This window comes from Scleropages formosus, chromosome 13, assembly GCF_900964775.1.
Source record: "Scleropages formosus chromosome 13, fSclFor1.1, whole genome shotgun sequence".
Taxonomy (NCBI): Eukaryota; Metazoa; Chordata; class Actinopteri; order Osteoglossiformes; family Osteoglossidae; genus Scleropages; species Scleropages formosus.
This window is the reverse complement of record NC_041818.1, coordinates 6,555,877-6,570,455: the sequence shown is the minus strand read 5'-3', so window position 1 is coordinate 6,570,455 and position 14,579 is coordinate 6,555,877. Positions and strand designations below refer to the sequence as shown.

The 14,579-nt window shown below is 44.2% G+C and overlaps 1 protein-coding gene across 1 annotated transcript; it reads right to left on the bottom strand.

Annotated features, from left to right (window-relative positions):
• Window positions 1-10,826: 10,826 nt before the first annotated feature.
• On the bottom strand, window positions 10,827-14,257 carry LOC108925345 (regulator of cell cycle RGCC). Its single transcript, XM_018737190.2, has 5 exons — window positions 14,196-14,257; window positions 13,639-13,812; window positions 12,600-12,680; window positions 12,063-12,125; window positions 10,827-11,316 (listed from the first exon to the last, which is right to left on the bottom strand). Exons 1-5 carry the CDS (start codon window positions 14,215-14,217, stop codon window positions 11,309-11,311), a joined length of 348 nt encoding a protein of 115 aa, XP_018592706.1. The 5' UTR covers window positions 14,218-14,257; the 3' UTR covers window positions 10,827-11,308.
• Window positions 14,258-14,579: the final 322 nt, after the last annotated feature.

Sequence of the window (14,579 nt, the reverse complement as noted above, 5' to 3'; positions counted from 1 at the left end):
ATTGACCCCTGGTTCGGCCCGCTTCGGCCTGGTTCGGCCCGATTCGGCCTGGTTCGGCCTGCCTATGCCGCGTTGTCCCTTGTTTCCGCTCTCGTCCACTGGGTCAGTGTCACAGCTAGCCAGCTCGAGCCCGTGCTTCCAGGGGCCGTGGTGTCACAGAGAGGCCGCAACAGCGAACTGCGGATGGGTACAACAGGTTAGGAAGTCACCTCACAAGTATTAGCCTGCTTTTCATTTGGGAGCAAGGTGGACATTGTCAAAGCGTTTCTCCAGAGATAAAATAACAAAAGAACGAACAATTACATCCACACTTGACAAAATTGTTTGTTTTTTTTTTTTTTTTTTTCACTACAGCAAAGGTTTGGTATATTTTTCAGGTTTGTAAGCAAACAAAGCAACGGTACTTAAGCTGTGTGAATCACCTACCTTAAATATTTTGAAAAATTTGTAAGTGATAATAAAGACGAAATCAATAAAAAATGGTCTGTGACTCCAAGTAGGTGCTTTAGTTATATGTCTCTGTAGCAGATACCTACGTGTGAAAGACTGAGTTGAAACACCAGATATATGTGCTGTATGTCGGCAGTACATTGCATTCATAAAATGAGATTATTACTTTCCATCTTAGCTGACAAACATATCTGAAGCCTCTTACAACTTGGTCTATTTGTACAGCTGCACATTTTACTGCTGAAGTTCCTGTGCCTCCTTCCATCAAAGGGTACAGCAGCAGGGCCCCTTGTTGGACTTGAACTGGTTTCTTGGTTACAAGTGTAGACTAGAGTACTGTGTTCTTATCCACTGCCCTACCTGCTACACAATGCAACACTTGTGTGTCATTGACTTTCCTGCAATGCCAGGATATGGGATAGAGTTGTGAAGTGCAGGAGATGGGGAACCAGGTGTTGCCAGGGAACCTCGCCCAGCTGTGCCAACCAGGTGTCTCGAGAGGATAAAGACGTGATGAGGCTTGGCATCCTGCGGGTGTTCCTTGGCTTTTCCATTACGCCCATGTTGGCGGAGACGAGTGTGTCGCTGTCTGCTGCTGATCGGCAAAGAGAAGACCAACAATGCTCCTGAAACAGCGGTTATCCAATGGGATCTTTTGTTCTGTGCTCTACACCCACCAGGCAAATGCTGTCCACATCTATCTGAAGGTCCATTTCAAAATGACAAAGGCTTTAAAGTAACGTTCCAGAATTTCCTCATAAAGATGCTGCTGGTCAAGCCCTGTTCACCTTCTCTTACATGCACATTAAACTAGATTAAAACTATCGGCCTGGATTTCAGTGGATATTTTATGCGTATTTTTTTTTAACACCCTGAACCATCTAAATCTGAATTTGGTTAAACTGTGCATAATTACAATTTTTTAATTTTTGTTTCAGTCCAAATCACTGTCCACATTTATTCACTATTAAGAATTTTAAAAGAGTATAAAAAATTGGCTCTGGTGGCAAACTAAATAAAGTTAGAAATTTAAAATTTAGTCTAATTCCCCCTTTAATTGGGCTGATTTAACGAAGGGGAAGTGCCAGTTAATGTGGAACAGCTTTGTTAATTAAATAAATTAAATTAAATATATTTGTTCGCTGTGACGCCCTTATCTAATGTGAGATTTTGGTTGAAGACTTGAAAGCGTGTTGTGTCTTGAACATTTGCAGTAATTAAGGAATGCCAAACGGGGCAAATACTTTGTTGCTGTATTGTATGGAAGCCAAAAACCAGTCAGTAAAATGAGAATAACATCAACCACAATTTCTAGTCTGTACATAATCAACCAACATGCAGCTTGAACGCAACATGCGATCAAAATGTGTTTGTTTGACATATTGTATGTTAAAAAATGGATGATGATAATAGTAATGGGATTGAGACCCAATACCATAGTCAAGCAGCCCTCATCGGGATCACTGTCAGATTCTGTACAGGGCAGAAAGAGGACTCTGCTAAATAATCGTCTTGGATTACAGGCAAAACAGTGTTTGTAGGAGAACTCATGAAAACACTGCGTATCGCAACATTTCGTACCACTTTGTATAAAGTGTAGACAAAAGTGTTCCAGCAGTTCCTGTCTAGGCTCCTCTGCCAAGATAGTACCTGCCACCTTCGCAGCTCACTGCACACATACAGAGCACACATACAGTACTGTGCAAAAGTTTTATGCACTTGGGGGAAAAAGCTGTAAAGTGAGAATGCTTCCAAAAACAATGCTGTTAATTAATAAACTTCCGACGAAACTTAGTAACCATCCGTCGCCAACAACTGCTTGTCCCGAGTGGGGTCGCTGTGGGTCTGGGAGTTGAGTCCTGCTTGGGGTGCCTTGCGATGGACTGGGGTCCTGTCCTGGGTGTGTCCCTTCCTCTTCCAGCCTTGCGCCCTGTGTTGCTGGGTTAGGCTCCGGTTCACCGCGACCCCATTTAGGACAAGCAGTTTCAGACAGTGTGTGTGTGTGTGTGTGTGTGTGTGTGTGTGTGTGTGTGTGTGTGTGTGTGTGTGTGTATATACTTTCTTTCTTTAACGACATACAAACCCTTACTGCAATACTGTAACTTTTTGCAAAAGGAATGCTTGGAAATCTAAAACATGCCCTTTCCCATTGATACTAATGCAGAAGACATTAAATAGCCATCTAAAACAAATATATTTGTGAAACATCTAAGTGCCCAAGACTTTTGTACAGTATTGTGTGTGATCATGCACAACTGCACTAATGAAAGCTGACCACGAGGTGGCAATGCACTGAAAGTAATGACCACTGGATACTCGGGATTGGGAAGAAGAGGAATGGGTGCGGGGTCTCAAAATGAAACAAGGCTGAGCGTTACATCGAAAGGTGCGCAAAAGTCGATATGCCGTCTTCGATACGGATTCAACCACCCAATACGGCTGGATAACTGTCTGGATTCATCGCCTGTTAGCATATTTGTGCACCAAGCAAGGACCAGAAATCCATGCGTTTGAAGGATCTTCTACCTATGTACACCTCAGCCCAAGCGACCACTGTGTTGTAAACACACAAATCATGCCGAATGAGTTAGAGTAAGACGAATAATGCTTAGCACTACCAGTAGAACCAACATGATGCAAACAGTCATTAAGACTCTAATAACCAGAGTTAAATCCCAGGTAGACGATTGCTTATGTGCCCCTTGAGTGTGAGTTTGCGCCTCTGTTTTAAATCACTGTGTCTTCACTGCCAAAAGTAATGACAACTATTAAGATGAATAATGTCTAAGCAGAATCTCTACATCTTCTACAGAGGCCAATTTGGGGCAGCAGAGCCTTGTACAAGTTAACGTCCTCGATTTAAGAGGGTTTAAGGTTCACGGCCCAAGGGAGGGATACTTGTCTTATTGCATTAAGCCAAATACTTAACCTTGAACGGCCTTCCTTAACAGGCAGGCGTAAAGTTGTCTACTCATCAATAAAGGATGTGCTGGATTTGCATATTGGCTGAGATTAAGCTGAAAAACCTGATGGTCATGGAAATCATTTTTTACCTCAAAGAGCAAGTGACGTGGCACCGCTACACAGCCGTCAGTCAGATGTTTCTCCAGAGCAGCTCTACATGTATGTTTCAAGACCAAAGCAGCCACAAGGGATGTGTAGAATCGTGAATGCAATCTTACCAACTGTGAATCGATACTCCGTTGGCTGCCCACAGGTTCGAGACTCTGGCTATGACCTACAAAACCGTCAACGGATCTGCTCCCCAATAACCACAAGACCTGGTCACTCGCTATACCTCAACCAGACTGCTGCGGTTCTGCACCTTTGCCATCTTGGTGATCCCAATCACAAGCGGTCCAAAATCAAAAACACAAAGGTTTTCGGTTCGTGCTCCAATGTAGTGGAATGACTTCCCCCTTCTCACTCAGAACTGCTGAATGTCTATCTACATTTAAGAAGGGTCTTAAAACTCAACTTTTTCAGACTCACTTCTCCCCTGGTTTCCTAAGTGCTCAATAAATATGTGCTATGTTGCCTGGGTCTTTAAGAAATATACTTAAGAAAAACCTATATGCAGCTACTCGTGTCATGTATACTGGTTCATATGGTAGTATGTGGCAAATTGACTGTACTCTAGAATCATGTGTCTGCGTCCATATCTCTCCTATTGTTGATGTAACACACTTTTTCTGTTGTTCTCTGAGATGTATGTCATTTTGGAGAAAAGCATCTGCTAAATGAATAAATGTAAATGCACACACACCAGGTCTGAATGGGTGTGGACAAAAAAAACAGATGGACCAAAGGTAAACAGAGTTCACTGCTTTCAGAAATGCAGACACTTGCAGTTAGAGATTTATTTTATTTTCATCTTTCACAGCATGTCAGTTCAGCGCACGTCAAAATTGTGATGTTTAAAGCTTTGATTCGATTTAAAACCATGAAGGAAAAATAATTTTTCCTAAAGTGCAGGATCTCAGGAAAGTAAACACTTAATGGACAGCGTGAGAAGGGACGGTCCTTATAGAAGGTGGCTGTAAGCGCTCTGTGATACCAAATGTAACAACTTATATTTCGCAAAATAAGCCTTTAACCAATCAGCAATGATGCTGTTTATTGATTCAGTGTGAGTGAGAAATACAATTCAGATGACTTAGTGCCACATATAAATCCAATGGTAAGAAAGAGCCACATATCTGTGGATTTAAAAGCTCCCTTCCGCTGGATGGAAAAGCAGCAGCCGAGGGTCACAGCCAAGTATGGAACCCAGCCAGTGGTGTCCATTAGGATATTATGGTTTAGTGCTTCCAGGAAACTTGCACTTAAAACTGAAATGAGGGAGAGGGTTATCGATACACTCGCAGTGTATGTTCCCTTGTCAGGCGCAAGCCGAGCCCACTGTACCCAAAGCGGAAGGGAAGCACAAATGCCATTTAGAAATAAATCTATCCCAGCTGCAGATGGCGGTCTGTTTTGTTTTCTCGTCTCAGACAGCGGGGTGTGGCGTGTTCCTCCACAAAGCAAGCATGACCTTCTGTGCAGTTCCCTGCTGGAAATTTTGGTATAAACACACTTGCAAATCATGTACATTTCCGCCCTTTTCACAGAATGGCAGCTGAAGAACAAACAAGGCAAATCAGTTTGTTTTTCAAAAAAACAACATTTGGAGGAAAATATTTGCTCACGCTCACAATTAAAAGAGGTTTTGAGGCCATTGAGGGTTTCAGTCGCAATTGCCAATTAAATGTTTGCGTCAAATTAAAAGCCATGTCTGTCTGCATGCAAGATTTTTGTTTGTTTTTGTTTATTTCATGAAAACTGTTCTAAAGCCAGGGGACTGCCCCAGAAGTTGCTGGAATGGACCGTAAATATTGTTATGCAACTGGGACTTTGTGTGCGTGTGCGTGTGCGTGTGTGTGTGTGTGTGTGTGTGTGTGTGTGTGTGTGTGTGTCTGTGGGTTAGAGTAGCACAATGATTGCAGTAGATATGTGTTGTCTATCGAAGGCTGTACCCACAGGGTCTGATGTCAATGATGTCAACGTTTGGTTGATTGGTTGGTTGGTTGGTTGGTTGGTTGGTGGGTTGGCTGGTTGGCTGGCTGGTTGATTGGTTGGCTGGTTGGCTGGTTGGTTGGTTGGTTGGCTGGTTGGTTGGATAGTTGGTTGGCTGGTTGGTTGGTTGGATGGTTGGTTGGTTGGTTGGTTGGTTGGCTGGTTGGCTGGTTGGCTGGCTGGTTGATTGGTTGGCTGGTTGGCTGGTTGGTTGGCTGGTTGGCTGGTTGGTTGGCTGGTTGGTTGGTTGGTTGGCTGGTTGGTTGGATGGTTGGTTGGCTGGTTAGTTGGTTGGCTTGTTGGCTGGTTGGTTGGTTGTTTTAATTGGTGTGTGAAGACAGACATAAATAGACTGAGCATAAAATAAATCAGCACACTCTCCGGTGAAGTTGTCCCACTCCAAACCCACCCATTACCTGTAAGTACATCAAAACTGTAAACCCTGAAAGGATGGAAAAAAGCTAATAATAGCACAAAAGACAAACAGAACAGATTTTCATTAAATGTATAAGAAGCACCCCCTGCCCTTCTGAGAACATGTCCAGTGTTATTGCCTTTCCTTCTTCATGTTATCGCTTTATTCAAACAGGCAACAATTATTTTTGTTCTCTGCCTTGGAATATTTTCCACTGTAACCTGAATGGCACCTCAATACTGAGAAGCACTGTCCCAGTAAATCCTAAGGCGTAAATAACACAACAGTAAAAGTGTTTATCGTTCAAACCCTTTATTGTGGAAAGATATCTGGGAGTTGCATAAGACTTACTCAGAGCTCTGACAAGAGCTATATTTTTGGTAATTTCTTGTATATTAGTTTTCTTGTTTTCCTACCAGGTCTACCCCCCTCATGGCACCTTCTTTTTATGATAGAGGAGGTGGACAAAATAAGAGAAACAATCAAATTAAAAAGGAGTTTAACTTTGAAATGAGTATATCATAGTTACAAACACAGCTGCAAAGGGGAGTCATATTGCCTGTCTGTCAATAAGCACTTTGATATTTAAGTTTTCAAAGCAACATAAGGCATCTAACAGTTTCAAAGACATCAAATAGTTGGTATCTGAATTACAGGTGCATCTGCCACAAACACAGCAAAATAATTTAATATGTCAAACAACTGTCTAAAAAATAACTATATTCCAGACATGGAAAAACTGCATAGGCAAAGATGAACAGTGGTCACAAGTTCAAGCTCATCAACAGGGATAGATGGACATGACACAGGGTACATGTGCGAAATGCCACAAAAGCACAGCCTCTGAAATTACCACAGAATTCAATCAGCGTCTCTGTGACCCAGTATCAATAAAAACTATATCTTGAGCTTCACAAAGCTAGGGTTAAAAGCATCTCTGACATTCATAAACTGCTTGTATCCAAGGCCAAGATGCATAACCTGGTGAAAAAATCACAAACACTGGACCCCTGAGCAGTGAAAGAAGAAATGTAGCCTTGTGAGTCATGTTTCACCCTATTTCATATATCTAGGTGTGTTTATCTTGGGAAAAAGCCAAATGATGCCTTCAACCCACAATGTCTGTTGCCAGATATTAATGGTTACAATAACCATATAATAATCAGTAGTGGGTCATGAACACCAGGATGAAGTCAAACACTTTCCATGGGTTCTCCAGTCGCCGGATGTAACCATCATTGAACCTTTATGGGAAGGAGACTTCCACCTCCTACATTTCTCAAAGAAAGAACTGGAGGTTTTGCTTTTTGAAGAATTGTGCAATATCCCAGTACACACTGCTCAGGATTTGTATGATTACATTACAAGAAGGATTGATGGTGTTCTGAAGGCAAAGGGTGACCCTACTCCTCATTGGGTCCTTGGTGTTTATATATTGTTAGGTGTTATTTTCATTACCCCCTTCATTTCTACACAATTGTGCTTGATGTCACTCAACGTATTTTAGGGTTTCTGAGTGAGTGAGGATGTCCTAGACACTACAATGGATTGTGGTTAAGGCATCAGGTGACAATCCTAAGCGGTCTAACACTGGTCATACCATTTTACCGTTTATCCTTACACTGAGGTGTGTTCAGTAATGATCAGGCTCATAACTGTTGCGTTAAGTCTCGATTAGAGTGTCACAAAACAGCCGAGTTGCCCATTGACGCTGATTTCACAGATCCCGAAGCAGAGTTCTGTTGCTGTGGCTTCGGCTGACAACAGCTCACTCATAACCTCGTCTTCACAGGAAGTGCAATACCTGCTGTTTCATTATGGAGGGAAGCACAGTGGGCGGGACCATTTGCACACTTAAAGCCATTAGACATGTCGCTCTAATACAGAACAACATGTATTTCCCAGTGGTGCTTTTTAGATTGATGAACTGCAAAGTTCAGGCCCTTTCGGCACTGTCTTTGCGCCCCGCCTTCCTCGTCTCCTGTCCTCCCGGACGAGCCCCACCCAAAGCCCCAGAATAAGCAGGAAGCTCACGAATGCTAAAATCATTAAAACATCTGTGGTTACAAAACAATCAGCACCGGTCCAGCTGCCCATCCCCCTTATCAGCCTGCACCAGGAAGCATGGTGACGAAGATGCTCTGGGGCCGGGGCCAAGCGCACGCAAACAGGTCACGTTGGGACCCCCGGGGGAACACGAACCCTCCGCCTTCTGGAGCACACCTCTTAAGTGGAGATCCAGAATAATCTGTCTTGAGGAGGAAGTATGAAAACAAAGAGGAGAGTCTGAAGAATGTCTGAAGAATGTCCGAAGAACGTCAAGCGCTTTCGGTCCCCTTCGGGAAACATCTTTAATCAGCAATAAGGAAGACTAGAAGCCTGCGTTTGCTTTTATTTCAGGCTGAGCTGAGATTTACAGCAAAGGTGCCAAGTGATATTTCATAACTTGCATTACACCTTTTTTTAGCTCGGTTGCTGTCTTGCCCGTTTCCTGTCTGAGGTATTATTCATAAATGTGAAATATTTTATTACTGTTTACTCTGAAATATGTACACCCAAGGTGACTTACTTTATGGGTTGGTTTTCCAGATGCAGGTTGATTCAAGTCTGAGCTCTTCCAAGGATTCCAGCTGGGAGTCCACATGGACAGTGCAGTATCGCCCAAGTCTAGACTCAGTCCTTCTCCACAAAATCAGCCCCAGTATACTGTAGATCAGAATTGAAACTATACATGACATAATACACGAGTGCCCCCATTAAGTACATTGCTGAATTTAACTGTCGCAGTTCCCATCTTGGGAATTAAATCTGAAAACCTTAAGCCTTGCTGAATAATTCACCGTAACAACGGTTTTTGAGAAGCCTTTTCCACAGATGAATCGGTGATTCCATGAGTTGTATGACATGTTGAAAAAAAAAATCAAACATATGTAAAATAGCGGATATTCAGCGTGGCAGAAAGTGTGACTTTGTGAAAGTGACAGTTTGCTGGTGTAGTCGGATGAACCGAAATCACATGAATATTTGCCACGAGGAAGCAGCGCTCACAGCCCTGCTAGGAAATGAGCAGAGGCTGTCGAGCGGAGCAGGACCGTGTGCTATTTCGGAACGTGGAGAGGAGCAGCGCTCGTTGTGATGTAACAGCGGGCGCACGGAGCCTGGGGGGCTACAGTAATGTTACAGGTCACTCCATCAAAAGGCAGTCTGCTACCCAGTCTTGTGTAGTGCAGCATGGTTTCCTTGGCAACAGATCAGCCAAGAGCCATTGTTAGTCGTTGCATAATGACCAACATGTGACACGGCCTATGTCTCTAGACTAGCGTTACTTAGGGGCATCCTCTAAAGTGACCACACAACAAATTGCACTTACTATTAAATAACATTTATTGGAAAGCGCCGAAAACTAAAGAACATTTCGGCATCTTGCAAAGGCAAGGGCAAAAACGGCAATAAACGGCATATTCTCATATGGCAAGAAATCCTGTCCTTACACATTTGCAGTGTGTCTCACTGACACTTTTCATGCCTCAAGCGCTGTTCAGGGATCTATGGAAGGCAGATGCAGGAGAGATATTTCTTTTTTTATTATTCAGAAGTTAAATTTGAGGTGAACAAGGAAAAATGTCTTTATAAAATTTTCTCAGCGTAATTCAATATAGCGATTCAGTTCTTCCACAAAATGTTTGCCCTCCCTAGTATGATCCACAGCTGTCAGATTACTGCATAATTTAGAACTTAATTTATTTATCAAAGCAATGCTTGTCTTTCTGTATTCCTTCAGTGCTACTCAGTTTGAAAATAATTCAGCAACAGTTGGCAGATTTAATTTTTGTTAAGTCAGGCTGTCAGTTTGAGACCACAGACCATCCAAGCTGCCAGATCCCCTTGAAATGAATCTGAACAAAGATAAAAATCGGTATTGTTCTGTTGCACAAATGACGCACTTCCTGCTTGAACATGGACTCTCAACATCAGGGCTACATTTGTGGATTTCCTTGTTTGTTTGCAGAAGTAATGCCATAACTGAAACTCAAAGCCAGAGAGGAAGTGAGGGCAGAGTTGGGCCATTTGGGGAGGTGGAGGAGGGAAAGCACAAAACAAGGGATTTTTTTTTTTTTTTATATAAGGTGAGTGGGTGATTTCTGTGAAACGAAATGCCCTTTCGGGAAGAACAGCATATGGTCCTTACACAGAGCCTTGATGCACCTCGAATAAATACAAAGCTGCTACAGAAGTGAGCAACTTGACAAATCCTCAGTTCCTCTAACCACACACATTTTCAGAACCGCTTGTCCCAGACAGGGTCGCGGGGAACCGGAGCCTACCCGGTAACACAGGGCGCAAGGCCGGAGGGGGAGGGGACACACCCAGGACGGGACACCAGTCCGTCGCAAGGCACCCCAAGCAGGACTCGAACCCCACACCCACTGGAGAGCAGGACCCGGTCCAACCCACTGCGCCACTGCCCCCCATACACTCCTCTAACCACTTTGTGCCAAATTCTTTATGCCAAACAGAGAGATCATATGCAAAGGTTAAACTAAGGATAGTGAAATTTGAGCTTATGTCTGTCCACAGAAAGCATTCTTTGAGTTTTACTTTATACATTCAAGTTTCCTGTAAGCCTCATGGTCTACAAATTACATGGGGACTACAGCTGCACCTGTACGTTTAAAATTACAAAGACATTATTCATTTTAAGTACAAAAGTTTATTGCTCTTAAAATATTTACACAAACATTTTTTTCAGTCATTGTATGACAACTAATATAAAAAAAAAAACAGTACATGTATAAAAATATAATTTGGATTTTTTACAATTACTTTACAAACAGAAAAATGTTTTTAAAAATCATCCATTTTTAAAACAAATGCAACAAAAATCTATTTAATGCGGGTTTGAGTGAACCGCAAAAAAAATTAAAAAACAGCCTAGAAGTATGTTCATGCTAGTTTTTGCAAAAAAATCTATATTTTTTTTTATTTAATTAATTACTACTAAAGTCCTTCTTAAGAGACTTTTGCTACATGTGGCAGGATGAGGATTTACCGCACTGCCTGTACGTCGGTTAAGGCTGCTCTGCGTTAGGCGAATGTGGGACCTCACAAGCTCACACGCACATTTCAGTTAGAGCAAGCATTAGTATCTTTGCAGAATGTTGCAGGCAGCCAAGTGCACGTACATAAAGGACTAAGAGCATGTTTTTACACTAACTTCAGACAAGGAGAGAGCAGACCGAAGTGTGTTGTTTCCTCCATCGGTCAGTGTCCACCTTTGACCTGAGGGAAGGGCGAGGGGCTGTTTCAAGGGACAGGTGGTGTGGAACTCTCTTCTCCAGACTCACAGCTGGACTGAGTCTGTTTTCGCCGATGCCTGGACGGCGCAGTTCACATCTCTGTCAGGAAGATAAAGTGGTGACAGCTGAGCACCGGAACAGCAGTCTGCTCTGGCAGAACAGTGGCCTGGCTCAGATAATGGGGGAGGACTTCACAAGCAGGTACTGGGCGGTCTTCTTCCAATACTGCCAGAGGAGGGACTGCACGCCGTGCAGCACGGCAGTCACTGCAGGGTGGGAGTCGCCCATGGTGATGCCCTAACACACACCCTCTACCCACACTTGTGCCACCATGGGCACGTGGAAAATGAGTCACTCCTTACAGGCGATACCCAGCCAGGGTCAAGGAGATGCTCCTGCAAGATATCAGCAACTGTACAGAGCGCATAGGTCTCCTGTTGTCACGGCAACGATGCCAGCTCCAGGATGGGTGTGGGGGTGTGCTTGGCATTATCAGATGTCATTAAAACAAATCTCTTCCTACTAATTTGGACATAATGGTTTAATGAATGGTTCGGCTCACCGACAGTCAGCACGGACCAAATAGCCGGATAAGCCGCTCAAGTCCTAAAAACGCTTAAGTATTGACCCGTCGCGCTTCCTGGACCACTTAACAAATAAGGATTTGTAACGGTCCAGCGGCTGCCGATGTCAGATAACTTTCAGTAGGAGTGACTGGAACTGGTGTATCTGCTCATTGAGCTTTGGCTGCAAGGGAATTCTTTTTGGAAAATAACTGCAGTAAACCCCATATCAACACAAAAAAAAAAAAAAAATGTGTTTCCAAAATATTTTAAGCAACATACCGGCGAGTTCTTTGTCCAGGTTTTCAATGAAGCTCTGAAGGTCTCTCGTGTCCCCCAATTTGGCTGCAGAAACAGAATAAGCGGAAAGAATGTGAGGGAGCTGGAACGGCGCTCTCCACCGGGAGGGAGGCTGGTAAGAGCAGAAGAATTTCCTGTGCGCCGCTGCAGGCGGGCGGGGGAACATTACAGCACGGCCAGAATTACATAAGGAAGGAGGCATCTTAATCCCCCCCTCTCTCAAAGATTTTTCATGGGGCCTTTCGGAGGCCGGCTTTGACGAATCACATCCTCGCCGTGCCGTAATCCCATGAGCCGGTGTCACGCCGGCGGCATCCTGGGCCCACCGCGGCGAGTGTGCCGCCAGGCAGCCGCCACATGCCACGTGCTCCATGCTTTCCCTGCGTCTCTGCATGCTTCCCAGGGGGTGAGAATATGAGCCCCCAACCAGCCCTGGCTCTTTGGCCGCACCTGAGCCAAACGCATCACTGTGCCCATTGGGGGGGACAGTGAAGTGTGACAAGTGACCTGCTGCTTTACCTCGCCGAGCGACGTTCACGCCTGCGGTGCTGAGCTCCTCCTCGCTGGTGTTGAGACTGCTGCCCGGCGACTGCTCCCTGCCTGCAGCGATCCACAAGCAACACTCACACACAGGCTACAAATACACTCCTCACATGCACAATGTTTCATATGGTCTCTTGGTACACATTTTGGGCTTACTGTGCTGCTGCACACACTCCATGTTGAATGAAGAAGTGCAGAGAGACATTCACCACACCCAAATTATTACACTTAAGTCACTGATGCCTAATACACCTGATGCCCACACTGCATTAATTAATTCCACTGGCAATGTTCTCCAAGGCCATTTACCTCATTTATACAGCTACATAACATCAACTGGAGCAATTTAGAGTAAGTACCTTTCTCAAAGGTACTACACACACAGTAACCCGGCAACACAGGGCGTAAGGCTGGAGGGGGAGGGGACACACCCAGGACGGGACGCCAGTCCATCACATGGCACCCCAAGAAGGATTCGAGCCCCAAACCCACCCGAGAGCAGGACCTGGCCAAACCCGCTGCGCCACCACATCCCCTCGAAAGTACTCTTTACAGTTATTCATTTTAGCTGATGTTTTTCTCCAAAGTGACTTACAATGTTAAGGTTACAATTCTTTACCCATTTATACAGCTGGATAATTGTTTTTTTACCATAGTAGTTTAGGGTGAGTAACTTGCACAAGGGTACAAGCATTGCTCAAACCTGAAACTTTTGGATTCAAAGGCAGCAGCTCTAACCACTATGCCACCCGTTCCCCTTTTATGATAATTCATAACTGTCTACATTTCATCATGCTAGCGCCCATGAAGGAGCCATGTCACTCATGGTCGGTGTGCAGTCAGATATCATTCATGAGTAGTGAGGCCTAAGGGCAGTTCTCCAGGTATTTATACAGTAGACTGGGAGCCATATACAGTATATTTCCTCATATTACATACATATATATAGACATATAAAATGCTCATTTGCATGGTGCTGCCAAACACTCGTTTCTACACAAGGAAGGTCACCCACTGCAGTCTGAGTCTTCTATTCCGCTGTCACTGACTCGGTCGTTCATCGCAGCGCGTCTCTTGGCTTCCTCAAGATGCTGCTCGTAGATGCAGGGTGTGCTTAGGGTCGGCACCCGGAGCTCCTCCAGGACATGCTGGAACTCCTGCAGAAGGTCCCCGAACTCCACTTCCAGCTCTGCAAGGCAGGGCAAAAGGTGTGTCATGCGCACACACACTCACTCACTCACTCTGAGGGATCTGTAAGATACCACCTGCATCCAGTATAGTCACTGTCATCACCGCGTGAGCACGGTAAACCCATGTAAATCATGTGTTTATCTCTAATTGCTACATATGTATAAAATTGGGCTTTTGAGTATTACATCTGAAGCAGTTAAGTGTTTTCAAAGGCGTTTCAAGCTATGAGATTCTGTTTCACAGTGTCTGTATTTAAATGTGCTTTGAAAATTATATTTGAAATAAAGTGTTATAAAGCTCTTTTGAGCTCACATGAAATTGTGTTTCGCAATATTTCCATTTATTAAAGCATTTTGGAGCGATTATGAAAATGCATCTTACCCACAGAGTTGCATGAAGTCATTTTAAATTGCCCCCGTACTGCGCCTTGATGGACACCGAAGCTCCGATATGAAGCGCGCGCGTGGCGCTCCATATAAAGACCCCGAGCTGCACGACGGGGGCGCGAGACCGCCCAATGAGCGCGCGTCACGGAAGAGCCGCTCATGTTGCGGATGGAGAACGTAAGCCTTAGCGTCTTAAAATAGAGTTTGACGGAATATACCGAATCTTCCACATCAAATCGCTCGTTTTCTGTTCCGCTACACTTACACACATCACGTGAAAAAAGGGGAATTCAGACGCGCTGTATCGTAACTCGAAAGTCAATATTCTATGCATTTCTTGCTAAGAAAGACGACCGGATACCGTCCATTGTTAGATTTA